This window comes from Rutilus rutilus, assembly GCF_951802725.1.
Source record: "Rutilus rutilus genome assembly, chromosome: 6".
Taxonomy (NCBI): Eukaryota; Metazoa; Chordata; class Actinopteri; order Cypriniformes; family Leuciscidae; genus Rutilus; species Rutilus rutilus.
In genome coordinates, this window is record NC_140214.1 from 43,505,831 (window position 1) to 43,529,834 (window position 24,004).

Genomic DNA, 24,004 nt, shown 5'->3' on the forward strand with positions numbered 1-24,004 from the left:
TCATTAAAAGGCGAGTGGGAAATGTTATGTACATGTTATCATGGTCATGTTTATCATTGTTTTTAAGTCCAATCCTTGTTGCCCATACAATAATAGGCTACAGTAAAACATTTTACTTTATCCATATCATATAAAATATTTTCATTGCATTTTCAATGGGACAATGACACACAGGAAGGACCTACTTCCAAAATCAGTGCTCTTAAATAGGCTATACATATATAAAACACCAAACTCCATGTCAGCATTTTGTAGCCTATGGCTTGCGATCTCTCACATGTGCGAACGAAATATCAAAGCCATAAACCGATTTGTAAACCACAAACGAAAAATTAGAAATCAGGCCGGAATCTCATTTTCCGTTTATTAAACTAAACGAAAAAACGTATAAACGATCCGTCTTTTTTCATTTCTCGTTATTCCAGTCCAAATAGGAAATGAAATGAAAGGAAATGTTCATTCCTTTTTTTATGTAATATTGAAAGTAGAAAAACGAGAAAACAGGTCCTTTTTTGTTTTAATTTTTTCAAAAGTATTCAGCTTGATTTTTTGCTTTTCGTTCTCAGGTAGAAACATTTATGAACAGCTTGAATATTAAATTTCTACATGTGGGCGGGAATGAAACGCTCCTTTCCTCTGATTTGTCAGCCGAAGATCAAACTGTCCCGTCATCAGTTCTTCCTCAGATCCGCTCAGCAGAATAAAAGTCCTCCGCTGCTGCAGTTGTGCAGATTCATAACGCGTTTATTGCAACTACTACATTTAATCTTTTCCTCATCAAACACCCAGACTAATGGCTCGACCACGACCCGCACCGGGGAAGAGCCTCGACAGGGCTTTCTTCTGAGGCTTTCAGTCCTCGAGTGCCAGGGGGTCTGTGAAATAATTTACTATAACCTGCTGTATTTACCAGACTGTAAACTAAAGTCACGGTTTTTATCATGAAACACGTTGTGATTTATTCCAAAGTGACCCAGGCCTTTATAATGCATTTAACTTTGTTCACATAATCTAAATGTTGACTTTCAAAAGTAGGCGCGCCAAGAAGGCTATTCGCTGTATTTTGGTTTATATATATATATATATATATATATATATATAGTTTTTAACCACAAATGCTTGTCTTGTACCATCTCTGAGATGTGCCACGTATTACATCATCACGTTGGAAAGGTCACGCGTCACATCATCAAAAAATGTGTTTCGGGGTTTCATGACCCTTTAAAAATTATATGACATGAATGTGTAAACATAAATACATCAACGCTTTCAACCTTTGTATTGTTACAATGTTGGTAGTATATTTAAATGAACAATGTGTAGTCTTTCTCCATGTGACCTTTACCTTGATATCCCTGTTTATTTGTCAGCAAAAGTCTGCTGGATGAAGATGAACACGTTAGTTGATCATCATAGATCTGAGTCATTTTCTCTTTCTGTCTTCAGTCTGAGTGGATGCAGAATTACAGAGAAACAGAGTCTCATCCTGACTTCAGCTCTGAAATCAAACCCGTCACACCTGAGAGAGCTGGACCTGAGCGGGAATAAACTAGGAAACACAGGAGTGAAGCACTTATGTGCCGTACTGAAGGATCCACACTGTAAACTGGAGAGATTGAGGTCAGTCACATTCACATACAAGAATCAAAATGCTTGAAATCACTTCAACAGTTTAAACTAAAACACTTTAACATTGTATTTGTACAAACTTAGTATTTTGTGATCTGGTGAAATAAAGATGAAGATCTCTCTTCCTCTGTTTTATTTGCTTATGAAGAAGATGTGACTTTACAGAATAAAGAGTTTTCTTTTCTTCTGTCTTATTTTCTTCTCTCTCTGCTAATGTAGGTTAAGATACTGTGATATGACAGATGAAGGTTGTTCTGATGTGACTTCAGCTTTGAGATCAAACCCATCACACCTGAGAGAGCTGAACCTGAGCGGGAATACACTAGGAGACTCTGGAGTGAAAAACCTCAGTGATCTACTGATGAACCCACAATTCAAGCTGGAGAAACTACAGTTAGTATCATTATACTGTACAGCAATTACAGTGTGACTGAAGTTTATTTATTTGAAGACAGCAGGGCTTATGTTTCATTGTTTATAGCAGTGCACTTCTGGGTTTCCCTATTGCTCATTTTTATGTGTTTTTTATCTAGTTAGTAATTGTTTAATTTCCAGCATTTGATACAATGTACTGATTGTGTACATGCAGAAATCTGCCTTTTCAACAGAGAATAAAGAAGAGAGATGTCAAATAAATAGTTAATAATGAAAGAGAAGAAACAGTGTCTTCCAGCACACAGAACTAGTGTGACTGGGTTTCAGAACAGACTATTGGAAACTAAATGCTGCTGAAGCTCTTCAATAAGATGATCATCATAGATGTGAAATATTGTTATTTCTCTGTCTTCAGTCTGAGTGATTGCAGTATTACAGAGAAACAGAGTCTCATCCTGACTTCAGCTCTGAGATCAAACCCGTCACACCTGAGAGAGCTGGACCTGAGCTGGAATACACTAGGAAACACAGGAGTGAAGCACTTATGTGACGTACTGAAGGATTCACACTGTAAACTGGAGAGATTGAGGTCAGTCACATTCACATACAAGAATCAAAATGCTTGAAATCACTTCAATAGTTTAAACTAAAACACTTTAACATCAGGGTTCGTACAAGGTGCTTAACCCTCTGGGGACCAAAAACGCGCCCGCGCGTTTTGCTCGTTTTTTTTTTTTAGCAATGAAAATAAACACTAAATGCTCTGTTAATTTTGATCTTTCATTTTCGTGTAATACATCAATCGATCCTGTTCAGTTTCTATTTTTTTTCTGTATACTCACAATAAAAATAAAGTGTTTTGCTTTTTGACAAATAAAGAAAAATTAACACGATGCGATTTCTGCCTTCTCTCTGTCAGTAAACTCCCATTTGAAACGCGTTCGAAAATGATCTATAACTCCGCGAAAATTCAGTCAAACAGGCAAACAGACCCACGGGCATAAAGCTTGAGATCGCATCTTTTAAATGAAGTAATTTATATAAAAAACAAATATTCTCAGCTTCTGTAATCTGTACAAAAAGAGAGCGATTCCAGTCGAGCTCATTACGAGCCATTCAAAAGTAATTTGACCACTCCCCGGAGAGCGCGTGCTATTCAAATGCAAATTCTGAGACCCATTTCAGTCTGTGAAACGCCCCCACATCAGCTGTAAACAAAGCGCCGCGAGTGAGGCATAATATAGCCTACCTTATGGAGAAAAGTTTCCTCAGAACAGTGCTGATATTGTAATAGTTTATGACCATATCTCGATCATATCATGATTAATACCGTTCCAAATTATTTTACGTCCTACCTGGATATATAAACAATTACGCGGTAACTAAAGAGCCTAACCTTTAGTCATGCTATTAAGAGTTAGGTGAATAGTCTCTACAAACTCGTATTTTATTATACAGATAATATGGATTATTAGTATAATAAATTTACCCTTCGTAGTATAAATCTACCTTTTTAGGTACTCTTCAACCGTGTTCGCTCTACAACAATAACCCTATTGTAGGCTGCCTCTTTGGCTAGGCAATCAATCACTCAAAAGCATACACTGATTATTCATATATCAGAAATAATGCTTACCCTCCTGTCGTATCTTTCAGTTAGGATCTCCTTGATCCAGAGGAAAGAAGGAGGCAAGTACTCAAGAATCCAAGGTCCAGACAAGATGATTTAGAATAAATGTTTAACAATATTTATTAAAAGGAATCAAAATTGAAAAGAACACTTGTTACAGATTACCATAGAGTACTGAACTAACAGAGAAATGCTAGCTAGGTTTAACGGCTTCTTGCTGTCCAGAGTGCAGGGGTTCTGGATTGTTGAATGCAAGGAAGAGCAATTTTTGATTTCATCTCAGTCTCTTTTATAGTCCGAATTGAGAAATCTTCGTCATATTCATTATAAGGCACATGACTCCATGGGTCCTGTGACTACTGTCCAGTCATCAGCTCGCTCTCCGAAGATACAACAGTTCCTTTGTATTGGTGGACAAAGACCCTTGTCACTGTTCCCTCATGTGACTTGAGGAAACCAGCTATGGACAAAAACTCTTTATTCAAAATCATATTTTTAGATAGTCATGTGTTTCAACAAACCAGCTAGTTCGCTGGGAATACCCTTAGTTATAGGCCTCTTATTGTGGCCCTTTCTTCTCTGACGTCGAGTTTGAGGTATAGGTGAAGTGAGTGAAATGTCACCCGCAGATGGGCTTTGCTCAAAACCCTCGACACCCCCTCTTGACATTGATTGAGCTTCTTTAATTCTTCTAAACTTGTTTAATCTAACTCTAGGTTTTCGTTTCGGTTTACATACAAAATCTCTTACAGCAAATCTATCCAGTTTGCTTACAAAATCAGTACAGTACACGCTAGGTATAATTCGATCAAATTCGATCTCATACAGGCGATGACCAATTCCATCATTTTTACATATCATCACTTTTAATGAGTTGGCTTGATTTTGACTCATCCCTGCTTGAAGACACCAGGTTCTCAGACTCTGGATAACCTTTTGCCTCTGCCCCTGTTTGAGTGCTGGCTGCCACTGAAATTCGTGTTTGTTCCGCCAGACTTTCGGCAGTTTGTCCAGATTTAACTGGTTGACTGCGAAGATGAGTCCTCTTTCGGCCACGTCCAGGGTTAAAGGTGCCACCGCCCAGTCCCCAGGGGCCTTTGGTAAGAGGACTACCTGCCGAAACATACACACAGCTATATTTGAATTTTTGTCCAGCACTTTCGGGTTGGCTTGGGTTATCCAGGATCCAATGCCTGTAAATAATTCCTATTATTGTTTTCAAGCCTCCATTTTTCTTTTTCTTTTGGTATATCCTGGGTTCCAGGTGATACCCAGTAGCCGTATAACTGTTTCTAGGTCCAGCCTGTATCGATACAATTTCATCGATTTTACAGCACCTAAATTTCATTTCAATGCACCATGTGAGGAAGCTCTTTGACACCCAAGGTCCTTCAACATCCATCCTTTTTCCTCGTTGGGATATAGTCACTACCCCAATTTCATCCATTTTCACATTTTGTATTGCAGTACAGTTAGAACATAGATCTTGCCATTGACCCATCAAGAAACATCTTATTCTTAAACCCCCTGGAAGCATTCCACATATATCACAGTTTCTTTTAACTTCAACTACATTTTTTCCACAACTCTCATTTGAGATGCCATCCAGGAATCTTTTCCTCTTGCCAGGGGTTGTTGTATCCTTAATTACAAGTTACAAAAAGGGTTTGTCAGCTCAATATTGAGACAACATTCTTTACCAGCTTCTATCAGTTTTGTTACATAAAACCAATCGTTACTAACTATCGTTATTGCTATAACACACATTATATGATCATCATAATAGTCTGCAATCACCATTATCATAAATGCAGTTGCAATTACAGTTATTTCATATACAGTCCTTTTTGTACCTTCCATTTCTACTCTCCTGGTTGCAAGTATCATAAGATACATAATCACCAATAGTGTAGAAGAGGATGCTATATACTTTATAGATTGGAGCTCAAGATAATACTTCAGTAAATCACATGCAACAAGTATTATATTAAGTATTTCCAGTCCGATCAAGCTCCTAAGTCCAAAAATGGATTTTATCTTAGGGCCTTTCGCAACTTGTCCGATTAATATACTTGCCAGATTTAGCCTTTTTTCCAAATTAAATGAGGCTATATTACATATTGCAATAGGAATTTGCCATAATCCTTGTAACCCCATAAACATCAATATCCAGTAAAGGATCAAAATGACATTGAAGATTATAATTTGAATTTTATTTACCGGCAAGTCAGAGCAAGTTGTATTGGATTTGTTTTCCCAATTTGGTCTGGTCATTGATTCCATGGTCAGGTTTCTCAAAGTAAGCTCCTTAATCGATATGATCAGTTCAGTCTGCTGAATTTCAGAGGAATGGGGGAATTTTTACGAGCCCTTGACTTTTTATGTTCTATTACGCTAGCCGCGGGCAGTTCCCCCTCACTCTCATTTTCTGACTCGGAGAAATCAGCTGACAGGGGAATCTTTCTATACTTGGCTTTGTTAGCTAGCTGTTTTAGCTTCCTACAATGTATGCATATTTTCACTAGTTTGATTAAAATACTTATTATTACAATTGATACTATCGTACCTCCCACACAGTACAGCACAGCTCTTATTATCTCCCATGTGTCTGTCATTATATCCCATACATTCGTGGCCACTGCCTTAATTTTTCCTCCTATATCTTGAAATGCTGTTTTCACTATTTTTCCGACCAACTTGATTAGGGTTACCTCTGATGGGCTCCTGGTCTTTGACCAATAGTCGATCCTATGCACCCAGTGCCCACCTAAACTCTCCCCTTCTAGATAGCTATCAACCGGGTGTAGTAAATCCTTCCATTCACTTATATAATTAATATAAGGTATAATAGCACATACCTTTCTGATTTGAACTTCTCCTATCATTTGTTTTAAAATCAAGGGGGTGATTTTTATGTTCTCTCCTACCCAGAGGGCGCCTTCCATGGCTTCAAAGTTGCATGACATGTGATTCCTCTCAATAGGTCCTTTTGTCCTTCTGGCCCCATAAGACTGGAAAATGGGGGCACTAAAAGTTGCATGCTTCCAATTGTTAAATAGGTCTCCAGTGCATAAATATTTTGTCTCTACCCTATCACTCCAAAATTCTATTTTCTTCGTATCCATTCTTTGACCTACCATCAATACTTCTGTTCCTAGATCAAATTCCTTAACACACTTCATGTTATAAGCTAATCTTTTTCCTTTTAAAGATTTTACTATATTTATTTCTTGTCGTCTAGTACATGGTCCCCCGTACCAGTCCGTGACATTCCATTTTTTGTTGAAAGTTCCTTTAGTGGGTCTGATGTATATTTTACTCTGAGTCCCCCATGAGTAACTATCTGGGTCAGCTACTTTTAAATAATAACCACTTTCCCATTGGCCAATCCTCTGGGATTTATAGGAGTTTACAATCTTGTGTGAGCCCAGATACTTCATATGCACTGGCCAAATAAGATCACCTTCCTTTCTTCCAGTATGTTCATCCTTTATATCTTGATGTCTTCCGTGGTATCTTACGTAACCATTAGGTCTTTTAGTAATAGTATAGTGTTTTAAGGCTTCCCCTCCCTGCATCATGTATAGCAACAATGCACTCCTGTATTGTTGATCTATTACTTTCGTTGTCAGGTATTTTGCTATTCCTGATAATGTTATAAACTTTTCTGGAATACCCGCATTTGGGAAGTATTCTAGGGTGTAAGGATGTCTATAGTTACCATTTGCTCTTTTCTTTCCTTCTAATGTGGCCTTCACGGTCCATGTAGTTCTATCTGTTTCACTACCTGTCCCTTCTGTGAAATTATAATTTTTCGTTATCCATTTATGCCACATAGTAATAGTGTCTTTTTCATATTTTTCCATAAGGGTTTGATTCCAGGGAGCTTCAGCTTTTATGGCACAATACCAAACTTTCTTCTGTGGGTTTAATTTACGAGCACACTGTTTTTTGTGATCAATAGTTGACCTGTCTTTGTTACTCGGCCAAACCATCTTCCCTAACCATGGACAACCTGGAACTTTATGGCACATAGGCGTAGCTCGAGGCTTATTGTAGCAGTTTATCCATTCTGTGGTTTTTGCAGGAATTATTGGTTTGGTTTCATGGATTGAATGAATTATAGTTTTATCTCCGAACTCACTCATACGAATCCAACGATCTATTGGTTTTGGCCCTGCGCGTTGCGCAGCAGGTGTCAGCGGACTTGACTTTGGTGACTCCGTTTCTTCGGTCTCCTCCATATCATCTGCCACTTCTAAGTCATCTACCACTTCTAAGTCATCTACCACTTCTAATTTACCTTGGTTTACTTCGTCTAATATTTTGACTCTTTTTATATTTGCTTTTCCTGTCTCACAATTCCATTCTAAAGTGGAGGTTGTTTTTCCATACGAATATGTCCACCATACTAGATCGAAGTTTATCACACTAATGTTTTTAGCTGCAGCTTCATCTATTTTCTGCCCTTTTAATAATACGTGTGTTTGATTCAGTACTTCAAGTTTACTCCATTTCATTACGGTTATCCCTCTTTCCGTCGTGGGGCCATACTCTGCTACTGATTTTAGAAAACTTTCTTCATTAGTACAATTCCAGTATTCTGGATCTATGTCTGCTATCCAGTTTCTCATTACTCTAGCATTATTTTCAGAATTGTATACTTTTCCTGCTAAAATCAGAGGTGAACCTTCAACCATTATTGTTTGATTATAGCAGTATAATTTAACTATCTTTTCTATCTTAGTACAAGGATAGACAGTATAGATTTCCTCTGTTTCCTTTGTTCCGAATCCGGCCAATATGGATATAAGGAGAATGAAAGCCATACTTATTCCTGCCATGACTTCCTGAAATTTCTCAGTCTTTTCCTCCTGGACTCGTCTGTAGATGGATTTCAGTCGCCAGCCTTTTCCCCCTCTAGCCATATTGCTGTTGGTGAGAGAACAAAGAATTGCCTGTCTGACCCTAGAAGTGTTTTTTGCGCAGCCAGTCTTGAAGTTTTTGTTTAATGGGTTTAACTTCTGTCACCCAATTAATATTAAGACCCTGTATGGCGAATCCAATGCCCATATAACTCCTGGTACAACAGAGATTTACCATCAGTTTTTTAATCATAGATGCTTCATCTTCTCCATATTTAATTTTATAACGGGCTTGCCCAGTCATGATAATTTGACTTCTGGACATCCTAGTTATGTCAGTCTCCCTTACTCCCACTTCCCATGCTCTGGTTTCCCAGTTATGTTGTTCAATTAGGAAGTTCATATTTTTCATTTCTGTAATAATCAATTGTTCGGCTGAGCTGCGTTCATACTGTCCCTGTCTTTTTACAAAGATGGTTTGCTTTGGTTCATTTAGATTATGTGAGATAACTCTTTCCCACGCATCTAAACAAGTGATTTGTCCCAGTATTTGGCCTAATACGGATCCAATCTCCAGGGTGTCTGTATAATAAGGATTACCAAGTCCTGACAATTCACAATATCGATATAGCCATGCTTGTTCATCTACTTCCATTAATTGGAGTGGATTGCTAACCCATGAGGTCATTATCTTACCCTGGGAAACACATCCCATAGCTAATTTTGTTTTCCGGGTTAACCAGACTTCTTTCTTACTGACAGTCTGGATCCATTTCTGTTCTTCTAGCTTTTCACATCTCTCGCATAGTTCTAGTTTAGAATCTCTAAACGTACATGAACATTTCGAGCCTAGCAAAATAAGTTTTTCTTCACATAAATTACAGGTTCGACAGACACAATTGGTTTCTCCACGTTGCATCTTTTGAATGACCCATCTTTGTTTACCTAGTCTGCAGTTTCCGCACACTGAAATCTCGCCTAAGGCGCAGTGGCCGATTCTTTTTTCCGGATTGTACCAGGAAAAAAGGTTATGTTCTCCCATGCTAGGGAGTGTTTTTAAGCTCATTTTGCTTGGTCGAGACTCATTCGAACCTTCCCACAGTAATTCTGCCACATCTGTTGCTTCACAAATACAACAGCTTGTGAATGGTATCAATCTACTAATGGTACCATCAGGACAATTTTCATGCCATTTTTTAACTCTTAGCAGTGCATATGCTTCATTTTGGCACCTGACCCATCCTGTTTTGGATTCAATAATGGACTCAAATACTACCTTCTTCATGATTATGCTTTAATTAGGTCCCTCAAAGACCAAATTCCGTTATTTTCTAATTGTACAGTTGTATTTGAAGTGACTTTTGTAACCGTATCCACGGTTCCAGTTTTATGTCTAAATCTTTTACCTCTGATTTTATGCAGTATTATTACTTGGTCGCCTACCTTAAATGGATTGGCGCTATAATTTTCCTGCTCAGGCTGATCTTCAATTTTGAGTTCACTCGGTTTGATTCTGTAATTTAGAAAATGTGTACATTGATCAATCAAAGAATCCCATTCTCCCACCTGTTCGTTCTTAATGAAGAAGTGTTTAATTTGTTTAACAGCGTTTTCTGCTATTCCGTTAGATTCAGCTGCGTACTTCACACTTTTAATTAATTTTACTCCGATTTTATCGCAATAGTCTTCCACTTCCTTTCCCGTCAGATTCGGAGCATTGTCACCCTTAATTCTCTTTGGTGGTCCTCTGAACCTTATCCATTCTCTTAGTGCTTGTACAACTACGGAACTAGTTGCTTGTTTGCATGGATAAATCTGTAAAAAGTTAGAACAACTATCTATAATTACTAGAAAGTAACAGTTCTTTAACTTCGTCATTGGGCGGATTGGTCCAGCCCAGTCTAGAGACACTTCCTCGTTCTCTTTATTTGTTTTTATTGTTCCATAATCATTAAACCTGCTCGTCATGACTTTTCTACATTCAGGACATTTTTTCCTGATTTTCAGGTAGGTCGTTTTTAGATTTTGTATGTTAAGTCCGGTGGCTTTACAATACTTCGCCATATAGGCTAAGCTGGGATGCATTAAATCTATATGCAGTTTTTCAACAATATTATTTTCACTTGTCTTAGTGATAGCTTTAATAATTTTAGTTGTTCTAACTGTCTTATGTCTAATGTACTTATCCACCTCATCATTACCTTTTGCAGCCGATGTAGTTTGCACTGTGTGACTGCTTTGGTGCAGCACCTGCGGTTTAACCTCTTCCAATAATATTGCTATTTCCTTCCATAAACTGTCCTGTTTTAATGGCTTTCCCTTAGCAGTACAAAAGCCATTCAGTTTCCAAGTGGCAATATATTCTGTCAGTGCTTTGTAAACATAATCACTGTCCGAGACAACAATCGCTTGTTCTGTTTCTGTTGCTTTCATATGCCTTAGGGCTTCCAACACAGCTTTTACTTCAGCCAGTTGTGCTGAGTCTTCATTAGACAATTGACCCTTTTGTCTGAAAACTATTTTTCCTTTTTCTTTTCTAATGAAGCCCCACCAAACTTCCTCATTTTCTTTAGAGCCATCTGTAAAATAACAAATATTAGCCCCTTTAGGGATTTCTGTTATTTTCTCTTTTTTGTTAAGTTTACTTTGTCCAAAGATTATTTGAGTATCCTGCAGCAATTTACTCCATTTTGCCCATGTAAATTGATGAATTTTAGGTGCTTCGCTCACTAGGTTTTTAGATTCCCTCACTAACTGAGTGATGCCTTCACCTTTTGATTCTACAATTATTTGTTGTTCAAGGGCTAGTGTTTTTATTGGTATCAAGCATTTAGCAATACTAGCTAAGATGTCAGCTGCTGATTTTGGTTCCTGTTTCAGCTGATTAGCAGGTTTTGGGTATGACATGAACTGTATTGGATTTTTCCTATCTTTTTCATTATACAATACCAGTTCTATTTCATCCGCAGTATTTTCAACACTTACTACTAATTTTTGATCTGGTTCTCGTCTCGCTATCTTACCAGAGGTCAATGCTAAATCAATTAATTGTAGCCTAATGTTTTCTAATTCATTGCTCCAATTAAATTCATTTCCTTTTGTGGCTCCATAAAGAGGTTTAGCTAGTTTAGCGTATCCTGGTATCAGATCCCTGATAAAATTCATGTGTCCCATGAAACTCTGTAAACTTTTTAGGCTTTTCGGGGTGTTTTGTCTCAAATCCTCCAATTTTTCTTTGGTAGTTTTTGAGAGTCCTCTATCCATCCCTGTCATAGCAAAGCCTAAAAAATCCACTTCCTCTTTACCTATTTCGATCTTTTTGTAACTGGGCTTAAAACCTGCAGTTATTAATCTAGTAAACACTTCATCTAAGATTTTCAGGTGTTCACCTGGATCATCGTTTATAATTAAAAGGTCGTCAATATAAACTGTTACCGGCAAATTTGTCATTAGCGTGACGACAATAGATTGGAAAGCATTAGCGGAATTTAAATAGCCCTGCGGAAGCCTTGTGTAACAATAGGCTTTTGATCGGCAGGTAAACGCAGTTTTGGCCATACTGTTTTCAGTTAATGGAACTGTCCAGAAACCGTTGGCTAGGTCAATTTTAGTCAAAATTCTACCCTTAGGTAAACCATTTGTTACATCTTTTGCATTAATTAAGTATCTCCTGTCTGGTTCTGATACTTTATTCAAAGATTTGAAATTATTAACGACGCGGTAAGAATTATCTGGTTTAAGCACAGCTTGGAGCGGTGAATTAGTGATCGGGTTTTCTATTTCTTTAATTACTCCTAGTTTTTCTAATTCTTTGATAGTTTCCTCAATTTCAGGTAAAGCTTTTTTATTAATTGGGTATTGTCTTTGTGGTTTATGCACACCTCCCTTGATTTCATACTCATATTCTTTACCTAAAAGGCCTACATCATTCTTAAATTTAGCTGCTCCTCCTTTATGTTTTTCAAGGATTTCTCTCAATTTGTTTTTATCAAGCATGGTTTCTCGCACCATTCTGTCTATTTCCCCTTTGAGGTCGACCATTTTCATCCATCTGACTGTTAATTCTTTGTTAATTTTACCTACAATTTTAGTTGCATCCTGTAATGTCATCAGATTCTCCGATTGATTAGGAATAATGGCTATGTCTTTCCACATATACCAGTCAGTATCAATTGGACCTTGAGCTTTATTAAAACTGTATACCCTCATCATGCCTTTTTGTTTAATGGCATCCTCAGGTAAGTCAGTAAGGCAACTGATTTCAGCACCTGTATCGAGAATGAAGGTCCTACCATTGTAATCTATATAAAAGAAACCTTCATGTTCTTTAACTAAATCAGATTGGATGGTCGCTTTTCCTTCAGGGAAGTCCTATTTTTGTGCTTTTTCAAGCTTGTTGTTTCTCACATATTTAGGTTTAGATTGTCCAGTACTGTATGATTTTTCTACAGTTGCTTTTTGTTTGGCTCTCTGTTCTCTGATTTTGTTTTGTTGTTCTGGAGTCAACCTGTCCCATTCTTCTTTGGAGACATATGTGGAGTTAGTTTGCTTACTGTTATTCTTAACGAATGGTGGCCTTTGTTCTAAGTTAGGCTTTCTCTGCACTCCTTTGCTCTGAGATCTGCCTCTTCTCTGGAAGTCATTAGGTCTGAACTGGTCCTTTTGTTCCCTGTAACTTTTGGGCTGTGCTACATATTTAGGCCCTTGTTGAGCATAATGGCCTTGGGCTTTGAGCCTCTCAGACCTTCTCAGACCTTGCTGTTTACTTTCTCCTTGGTAATTAGAATCTTGATTACCTTTTTTCTCTGCCTCATGTTTGGACCTCCTATCATACCTTACCGCAAAAGTCTGTAATTCCTCCCATTTAGTCTCATGTCCACAAAATTTCAAGTGTTGGAGACCTGGAAGATCTTTTTCAAACTGCATTAATTCTTCCACGGTTTGCGCTGGGTCCTTTCCATCATGAGCTCTATTTTTGCAGAATATTAAAAGTCCTGTACTTTTTATTTCTCTCAGTCTTTTGTCATACGTTTCTTTTTTAGTTTCCCCTGAAATGTTTCTCTTGTGTAAGGAAACATCGTTAATTTTTATATTTAAACTCAATAGCTGATTAATCATCAGCTCTATATCCTCATCATGAATATTAAGCCTCTTGCCTAGGTCCACTATCTTTTGACAACTTCTCATGTTATCTTTTGGATCTAGTTTCATTCCATTGAACATCCCTATTTCCGTGGCTGTTATTGTATGTTTAGTTCTGGCCCTATTTCTGCTGTCATGCCTCTGATCATAATCATCTTCCAAGCAAACAGACTCACTGGACACAGATTCGTCATAATAGTCACATTGTTCTCTATAAGCCCCCCTCATCTGAGGGCTTCTTTCTTCTTGTTTTATTTTCATCACAGAGGAGGCTGCTATCTCGGCTAAATCTATGCCTAGACCCCCTCTGGGCTTATGCTTTTCCTTTACTTCCTCATAGTATAGGTTATCATCTCCTGTTATTTTATTCCTAGTTGAAATTTCAGGTAATGTTCTCCTATAATATATAGGGTTTTTTGATTCATTTAAAACTTCACTTCTGAGTTCAAATATATCACCCATAATGGGGTCTCTTCCACTTCTTCCTCTGTTCTCTGACAGGGTCAAGCGGAGTAATAAAGACAGAGCTTTTTGACAAGAGTCTTTTTGTTCTGCAATCATATCCTGCTTAGCTTTTATGCTTTTGTGTCAGGCATATCCAAAATTTCATCAGATGTTGGGCCTGTCGCAGCTAAGAAGATTCTCTGCATGTATTCGGGCTCTTCTCTTTTGATTTTTTCTTTCAGATTATGCCCTGGTTTCGTTAGAGTTTTTCTTCCTGCTAGATCTATATGTTCCCGAGCATAACTACTACTCTTTCTCTCTCGAGACAATGGTCTAGAATTTTTTAGATTAACTCTACTTCTTTGTGGAATCGGTTCATCCCACTGATACACTACACTTTCTTCACCATCCCACTCAGTTTCTTCACCCTCGGTGGTTGTATCCCCACCTCTATTTTTAATGTGGACAGTTTTATTCATACTATTTAAAGTATGAACTAGTTCATTTGCCAACGGTATGTATTGAAGGCCAGGACTAGGTTCCTGAAAGTCCAATCTTTTTTGGGCGCTAGGGCCAGGTTTTTCTACATCAGAAAAATAAATTTCTGTATCATGAGAATCCCTGCGCTTTCTCTGAGGCATCACTGTACCATCATACATCACTCTTGTCTTACCATAGTATACCTCTATACTAGGGTCTGTGGTTGGCTTATATGTTACTTCCAAACCAAGATCAAAATAAACTTTAATTTTGTCTCCTTTCAACCTAGTGTCATTAATTCTTTCAATTATAGCCCTCACATCTGCTGCTGAAGTGCAGATGAATTCCTGTCCATTATTTATCTCATAGTCTCCTATATACCATTCTTCATTTTTTTCTTTAACAGCTTTTTGCCTTTGGAAATTATCACGTTTAGTTATAGTGATTTGGTATACGGATGCTTGTTGAGGAGCTGGACATACATTTAAATCATTTGGTAGTTGAGCCATTTTTTAGTCATTTGGGTCTTTGTTTTTTAATTTTATTTTTCGTTGGAAATGCAGACTAGGAAAACTGTCTCCCTTTATTAAGGAATTTTCTCTATGTTTTACAGATACTCACTGGTTCTGCCGCGCGGTTTCGCTTTTTCTTTTTAATAGAGCGTCCTCTATTTTATTTGCGAATTTTCTTCTGGGTCACTCAGGTGATTGATTTAATATCTAGTTCTGCTCCGGGTTTTATTATATTAAAGACCGACGAGCCCCCATGTAATAGTTTATGACCATATCTCGATCATATCATGATTAATACCGTTCCAAATTATTTTACGTCCTACCTGGATATATAAACAATTACGCGGTAACTAAAGAGCCTAACCTTTAGTCATGCTATTAAGAGTTAGGTGAATAGTCTCTACAAACTCGTATTTTATTATACAGATAATATGGATTATTAGTATAATAAATTTACCCTTCGTAGTATAAATCTACCTTTTTAGGTACTCTTCAACCGTGTTCGCTCTACAACAATAACCCTATTGTAGGCTGCCTCTTTGGCTAGGCAATCAATCACTCAAAAGCATACACTGATTATTCATATATCAGAAATAATGCTTACCCTCCTGTCGTATCTTTCAGTTAGGATCTCCTTGATCCAGAGGAAAGAAGGAGGCAAGTACTCAAGAATCCAAGGTCCAGACAAGATGATTTAGAATAAATGTTTAACAATATTTATTAAAAGGAATCAAAATTGAAAAGAACACTTGTTACAGATTACCATAGAGTACTGAACTAACAGAGAAATGCTAGCTAGGTTTAACGGCTTCTTGCTGTCCAGAGTGCAGGGGTTCTGGATTGTTGAATGCAAGGAAGAGCAATTTTTGATTTCATCTCAGTCTCTTTTATAGTCCGAATTGAGAAATCTTCGTCATATTCATTATAAGGCACATGACTCCATGGGTCCTGTGACTACTGTCCAGTCATCAGCTCGCTCTCCGAAGATACAACAGTTCCTTTGTATTGGTGGACAAAGACCCTTGTCACTGTTCCCTCATGTGACTTGAGGAAACCAGCTATGGACAAAAACTCTTTATTCAAAATCATATTTTTAGATAGTCATGTGTTTCAACAAACCAGCTAGTTCGCTGGGAATACCCTTAGTTATAGGCCTCTTATTGTGGCCCTTTCTTCTCTGACGTCGAGTTTGAGGTATAGGTGAAGTGAGTGAAATGTCACCCGCAGATGGGCTTTGCTCAAAACCCTCGACAATATGAGGAGCAATATCCCCTGATATGAGGAGCAGATCCCGCTGAGGAGTGAGGTAGGCTGTTTTCTTTTCTCAAGTGTTGATGTGGATTGTGGAATAACGTTAGTGTAGGCCTATGCAAACCGCAAAAAGATGAATCGCATTTCTATAATATGACTCGCCTTTCTGTGAGATGAATGAAGGGTACATATTTGTAAAGACTGTTTAGCCTAAATATGAATCGCGCGTCTGTGTGTGAAAGAATAAACTGCTTTGCTATAGCCTACTGAGATGAGTAAAAATCGACTGGAATATGTTGAAATAAAATGTATTTGTATAAGCAACGTATTAAACTGCAAATTAGCATTTATATGCCCTAATATTTCATAAAAACAACGTTACAGTCAGTCACTTGTTGAGGCTACTGTAGAATATACTGCCACATTTATAATCTTTTGTTTAGCAATTTCTGCTCATATCTAACGTTATATATATAACTATATATAACTATATTATTTATATATATTATATATATATATATTTGCTATATTCAAACTAATGAATACATATGATAAAATGTAGGCCTATAATCTTTTTTCTTTTTCTTTTTTACAAAGAAAGAGTACACTTGAAATATTGTTGAAATTGTAATTATTGTTGTAATTGTAACATTTTTAATAAAATAGCAAAACATATTTACAAGATAGATGTAAGCGAAATCTTAAATGGTCAATATAAGTCTTCTTCTAAATACATCTTTTGTCCTTGCATTGTGGCTCAGTCAGTGTCACACCTGAATGAATGGCTAATTATGCAGAGTCATTATGCAGAGTGGGTGGGACATTGTAATCCCCCTCGCATATTGGCTTTCCAAGCAAAACCTGTTTTACACCATTTAAATCAATGTATTTTTTTTTGTGAACGATAAAGCAAGACTATTTTCACATAATTTTGAAGCTAGAACTCAAAGGGACAAAATCCATTAGTCAAAAGTCTTGTGGACACATATTTAATATGTGTTTTGTGGTCTTAATTCAGCAACTTTCATTTACATTTTTTCCAATAACCACGCATAAACATTATTCTCTTAAAAATACAAACATCTACATACACGTTGCTCGCATATTATGGTAGCCCTGTTTGTGCTATATAGAGTGAATTTACACCTTTGCCATTAACATGTTTATAAATAACTGAAAAAAGCACAAATGTCAGAGTATGTCAGAACATCTCAAGGACCCCAAAAACAGCTTGGTCCCCAGAGGGTTAATAAAAAGGAAAAAAATCTGTTTCAATATCCTTTCAATGGTTAAGGGGATTTCCCATGCCTGACAGCGCTGGTCAATGGATTGATCTCTATGATGTGAAACATTAGATATCATATATCTGTAATTTGAGTAAAAAAATAAAATAAATCTAATGTTTGATAAGTGCCAGAGGTGGGACAAAGTCATTGTTATGCAAGTCACAAGTAAGTCTCAAGTCTTTGCCCTCGAGTCCCGAGTCAAGTCGAGTCAAAGATGAGGCAAGTCCCGAGTCGAGTCAAAAGTCAAAGCCAACAAGTCTCAAGTCGAGTCCAAAGTCCTACCATTTTAGTTTCGAGTCATTTCAAGTCCTCTTACCACAGAAATAAAATGTATACAAATCATGTACGTCTGTAAGATTTGTATTTATTTAAACCTCTTTTTATACTTTGATTTATAATCAAATACAGTAAAAAACAGAAAATTTTATTTTCACAAAAAATGCTTGTATTTCAACAGCATATTGCACTAGAACAATGCACAGCATGCAGCTTCAGTCCTGTATTGTATTAACCTCATATTGCAAAACAGTTTAACTTTCAAATAGACATGGGTCGTTTTAGCCTAAACCTTTTTAAACATGTCATCAATAAAATCCTCACTCCTCAAAATTATCACTTCTGAAAAACTGGACCAACCTGATAATATAATTGGAATGCGTGTTGCAGTGCGTATGCGGTGCAAGACCAGCACGCGAAATAGTGCTTTCACATATGCTGCGTTTGCAGTGCGTGATCCGCGGCTGTACCACAAATACATACTCACTATTTGTATTTCAAATCCAGAAGTTATTAGCATCTTTTATTAAAAAAAAAATTTTTGTCAGCATTGCGATTCTCTTTGTACACACGTATACACTCTTTAATAGACGTATTCACGTTTAAATACAATTTAAACAACGTATTATTTAATGCATTACTCTTATATAATTATATATTAAGTTGCTCAAACAAGTGGTAAAATATTTAACCATGTACTTATATTAAAATCGCATAGCCTACATTTTAAATTAAAACTTAAAATTGACAAAAACAGCAGACTCATACTCTTTCTTTTGCATAATTTAAATCTTTATACAATAAATCTCGCATGTCACAAAGAACTTGTTTTTCCACCTCCACGAATGAGACGAGTGTTATGTTGCCTTGTTGAAATATGTATTTTCCCTTGATTAGGCTACCCCGGTCTTACGTCTCAGCATTGCGATTCTCTTTGTACACATATACACTCTTTAATAGACGTATGCACGTTTAAACACAATTTAAACAACGTAGGCCTATTATTCAATGCATTACTTCTACTTCCTAAAGCAAGTGGTCAAATATTTAACCATAGGCTACTTATATAAAAAAACAGCCGACTCTCATGCCTTTTATTTTATATTTAAATTAATACAATAAATCTTGCATGTCACAAGGAACATGTTTATTGATTAAACATAATGATTACTACATTTTATTTAATTAATCACATTTATGGTGAAATTACTAAATTTTTTGGTCAATCTGTGTTCATTTTGACCACGAAACATGCGCTGTCACTTTAATTCAGCGCGTGCAGCACATGTGCAGCACAGCAGAAATAGACTCGGTGCGGAAACGATCGCGGCACTGCTGTATACGCACCGCACCTGGAACGGATCGACGGACTGCAACCGCGTGCAGTGTGAAAGCTCTAACCTGTTAACATGGGTACGGAAAAAAATACGCACCCGCTGGCGCATACGCACTGCAAACGGAGTATGTGTGAAACGGGCGTTAGATGCTGTCGAATCAAAACAACGTGGGCAGGGGCGGATTAAGGTGGTCAGGGGCCCCTAGGCTGCTCTTTGTGTGAGGCCCCCCCCCCCCACTAAAAATGTATTTAATGCCATACATGGCCATACGCAACTACAGTGAACTGGCATACACACACATTGAGACAGCCAACACTACAGTGTTTTCTTTACATTCCTTCAAGTGGTGGACCACAACAGTAAGACAATTACCACCACACCACGTAGGTAAAATGAAAAATTGAACATTACAAACAAACCACAAATACAAACAAGGCCCAGTGCTTAGAATCAACCATTTAATTAAGATCAAGAAACACTGGCAGTACAACCAAACCTAACATAATAAACAGAGGTGTAATTGTTAGAGGTTTCTTGTTTGCGCCAGGCACGGCGTTATGGGTGGGCCTGACGGTCTTAGGCCCACCCACTTTTCAACAGGCCCATCCAAAAATTTCCTTCAAAAAACAAAAAAAAACAAACAAAAAAAAACTTTTAATATATTCTAATTTTGGCAGAAATTATAAAAAATCGACAAAAGCTCATAATTTGTGCTAAAATAGTGTAAATATTTAGTTTTAAAAACAATTTTAAAAAGCTGGTTATGTCTATTTTGATGTTTCTGCGCAAGTTCGGCAGACAGTGAGGTTCGGGTTTGTTCCGATCAGAGCTCGTGAGCGGAGAGCGCATTTCTGAATATCCCGCTCCGCTCGCTCATTCCGCAGGGTCGCTCGCTCAACCCAGAATGGCCTGAGACTGGTTCGAAAATATGTGGAATAAGGGCTGCCTCAGACTAAATTTTTTTCTAGTCGACTAGAAGTTGTTCATTTAAGCCTTCGTGGAAAATTCGCCCCTTTATATTAATTTAATTACTTAGGCTATAATGAGCGTTTACGTAGGCCTAATATAGCTGCACTCAAGCGCACGATATGCATGCATAAAGCTTGCCACAAAGAACCGGTAAAAGTAATGATTATGAATGTGTCTAAAATAGCAAGGAGACATTTAATTATTTATTAATAAACTGGTGTTTTCTGTCACTGCAAAGATGAAGTTGACGATGCGGTCTCGCCATGAACACCAGAGAGAAATGCACATTTCATTCAGGATTACATATTCAGAGAGTAGCCTATTTGGTTTGAATATTTTTGTTTAAAAGTAGACATTTCAAGCTTTCTATAATAGATAGCCTATATTTCTCAAATCTGTGAGGCACAAGCTGAGTTTCGGCGCCCTCCAGTTCACGTGCAATGCAAGTGATCATGTCGGCACCTTATTACATTGTCTGTTGTATATTTGCTTCTTATTTATTAAATACAGGCAATTGGATGATAAAACATTGATCAAAATTAAGATACAATTTATACAAAACGAAAATAGAGACTACAAAACAAAACTTAATGAAGTGGTCAAAATGTTTTACCCATGTCTCCAGACATATTGCGCATCTCACGATGTATCATATCTCTCTCATGCTGCATGCTCACTTTCATACAGAAGAGGATTAGGGCCAAGCAATAATAAAAAAATAAAACCATCTCGAGATTAAAGTCATTATAATGCGAGATTAAACTCGTTAAATTTCGAGAAAAAAAGTCGAAATACAATCTTTAGAATAAACTCATTAAATATCGAGAATAAAGTCGTTGTGTTTCGAAAAAAAAAATCGTTAAATTTCGAGAGAAAAAAAACTCGAAATACAATCTTGAGAATAAACTCATTAAATTTCGAGAATAAAGTGGTTGTGTTTCGAGAAAAAAACTCGAAATGAAATGTAGAGAATAATGCATTCGATCAGTGTTCATTGCATAGCCTACTGATAGAGGACATGGCAGAGTTGGATCACTTAGTCAAGCTATATTTTAGACTTTCTTTCAGTAACAAAGCCGTCTAGGTCGGCTAGAGGAGGAGCTGTACTTTCATGGAATAATGTCCACTTTAATGCACCCTATAGGCGGGTGAGAAACAGCGCCATGAATTATGCAGAAAATGCAAGACTGCTCTTTGCGCATTGTGTAATGTGTCAAGTTCAAAGCTTCATAAAACAATAATTCCACAGTAAAAACTGCTTAAAATTTGGATTTCGTTAGACAACAACAGCTCTTCTATAATGGGATAATGTCCACTTTAACGCACCCTCTGATGCGGCCTAGAAAATGCACAACTATAGGAATGATGGCGCAATAAGGGGACTCTGAATTTGTTTGTCCCATTTAAAACTTTAACGGTCCATAAAAAAAAAAAAAAACCGGTAGCCTACAGAAATTTGTGCCAATATTTCGGTTTCCACTAGATCAGTATATGCTCTATTACTCCCTTTAGTCGGATTTAACGCGCCCTTACATATGGCTGAGAAATGCAGAATTTCTTCATTCATTTCTAACAGAGCTTGGTGCGAGCAATGCCATACACACAGGGTGCTTAAGGAAGCGTCGCGTCATTTAAAGGGGAGGTCCGCGCGTCAATAAGTAGCCTAACAAACGAATAAGTAACTGGATTCAGCCTCGTATGCAATGAACTCTGGTCGAATGCGTTATTCTCTACATTTCATTTCGACTTTTTTTCTCGAAACACAACGACTTTATTCTCGAAATGTAATGAGTTTATTCTCAAGATTGTATTTCGACTTTTTTCTCGAAATTTAACGAGTTTAATCTTGCATTATAATGACTTTAATCTCGAGATGGTTTTATTTTTTTATTATTGCTTGGCCCTAATACTCTTCCGTACTTTCATAATCAACATTAATTAAATTAAAAAACAATGACGTCACATATTTTCCAACCCAGCCCTCACCCCTGTTGCAACAGTCGTTGTTTAGGTAGGCTACCTTAAACGCGCACGTACAGTCTCGGAGTCATCGCTGCAACCAGGAGATGAAGGAGAGCTGAGATCCACATCACCTAGCACATCTTCGTCTCTGCCACCCCAGGGTGCTAGCGCGGCAAGCGCAGCTAGCGCGACCAGTGCCGTTGCTAGGAGGGCGCCAGCGCCTCTGCCTCGCGAGTGGATGATAGCCCTGAAGACGCCTAGCAATGGTGTACCTTTAGTGGTAGTATACCTTTAGTTAAGTTAAGAGTCTTCGTAGCGCGCTAAGAGACAACATTATCAGGAAACGCAGCCCAGGTATGATGCGTAATGGAGATTCCAAAGCGCTCTTCTTTGGTCAGAACCATGGAGAGCGATCGCGGATAGGTCCGTCCTATGCACCGAACGTTTTTACAATGCAACAAAATATTTAAAGAGCATCAAGCTATTATGTATACTCACAGATAATTTAACAGTATATTAGTCAGTAATTTTTATTAGGTTAAACAGTGATTGGATAACGTTTTTAATTTAACGTTCACAATTGGTCTGGCCCATCCAAACTGGAATCCTGGCGCCGTTCCCTGCCTGGTTCGCGCTTAAGTAAATATATATATATAAAAAATATTTTAAAAATTGTCTGGCCAATCCGAGGCCCCCTGCACACGTGGGGCCCCTAGGCTGCAGCCTACGCAAGCCTGTGCATTAATCCGCGCCAGAACGTGGGACTACAGTGATTGATGGATGTCGTGCAGGCAGCGCGCGTGCTCGCTGCATGCATACAGGTGGTGCGCATTTTTTTCACAGATGCAGATAAACTGAGAGCGGCGCGGCCATGTGGACATTTTTCCCCCCAGTTTTCATGGGAAGTAGCAAGTCTTCTCGAGTCAAAAGGCGCAAGTCCAAGTGAAGTCACGAGTCATTGATGTTAAAGTCCAAGTCGAGTTGCAAGTCTTTGTACATTTTGTCGAGTCGAGTCTGAAGTCATCAAATTCATGACTCGAGTCTGACTCGAGTCCAAGTCACATGACTCGAGTCCACACCTCTGATAAGTGCTGATTGAAGTCCTTGAAATCCAAAAAAGTAGTGCTTGAAAAGTCCTTGAAAGTCCTGGAATTTCATTTTACAGAATCTGTACGAACCCTGTAACATTGTATTTGTGCAAACTTAGTATTTTGTGATCTGGTGAAATAAAGATGAAGATCTCTCTTCCTCTGTTTTATTTGCTTATGAAGATGATGTGACTTTACAGAATAAAGAGTTTTCTTTTCTTCTCTCTCTGCTAATGTAGTTTAAGCCGCTGTGATATGACAGATGAAGACTGTTCTGATGTGACTTCAGCACTGAAATCAAACCCGTCACACCTGAGAGAGCTGGACCTGAGCTGGAATACACTAGGAGACTCTGGAGTGAAAAACCTCAGTGATCTACTGATGAACCCACAATTCAAGCTGGAGAAACTACAGTTAGTATCATTATACTGTACAGCAATTACAGTGTGACTGAAGTTTATTTATTTGAAGACAGCAGGGCTTATGTTTCAGTGTTTATAGCAGTGCACTTCTGGGTTTTTTAAACTAAAACACTTTATACTCAATATCTCACAGTGAGTCTGAGTTCACATTATATTTGTGTAAAATTCTTCACATTCATGATTTGTTTGTAAGATAATCTCTCTTCCTCTGTTTGTGTCTTTCTAGTCTATTTGGCTGTGGCATTAAAGATGTTTCTTCTTTAACTCAGTCTTTGACGAACTCAAAAGCACTGCAGTTTCTAAAAGAGCTTGATCTGAGTCACAATAAGATAGGAG

General features: G+C 37.7%; 1 protein-coding gene across 1 annotated transcript in view; it reads left to right on the plus strand.

The window, feature by feature from the left end:
• The window catches only part of LOC311291428 (ribonuclease inhibitor-like), a gene marked incomplete at its 3' end in the record, with an annotated part of 42,456 nt that extends 18,760 nt beyond the window's left edge, over positions 1-23,696 (plus strand). Inside the window, exons 4-5 of the mRNA XM_084410463.1 lie at positions 2,420-2,593; positions 23,486-23,696. Of these exons, the coding sequence (XP_084266589.1) occupies positions 2,420-2,593; positions 23,486-23,696 (385 nt within the window). The remainder of the gene's footprint in view (positions 1-2,419; positions 2,594-23,485) is intronic.
• Between the last annotated feature and the right edge of the window lie 308 nt (positions 23,697-24,004).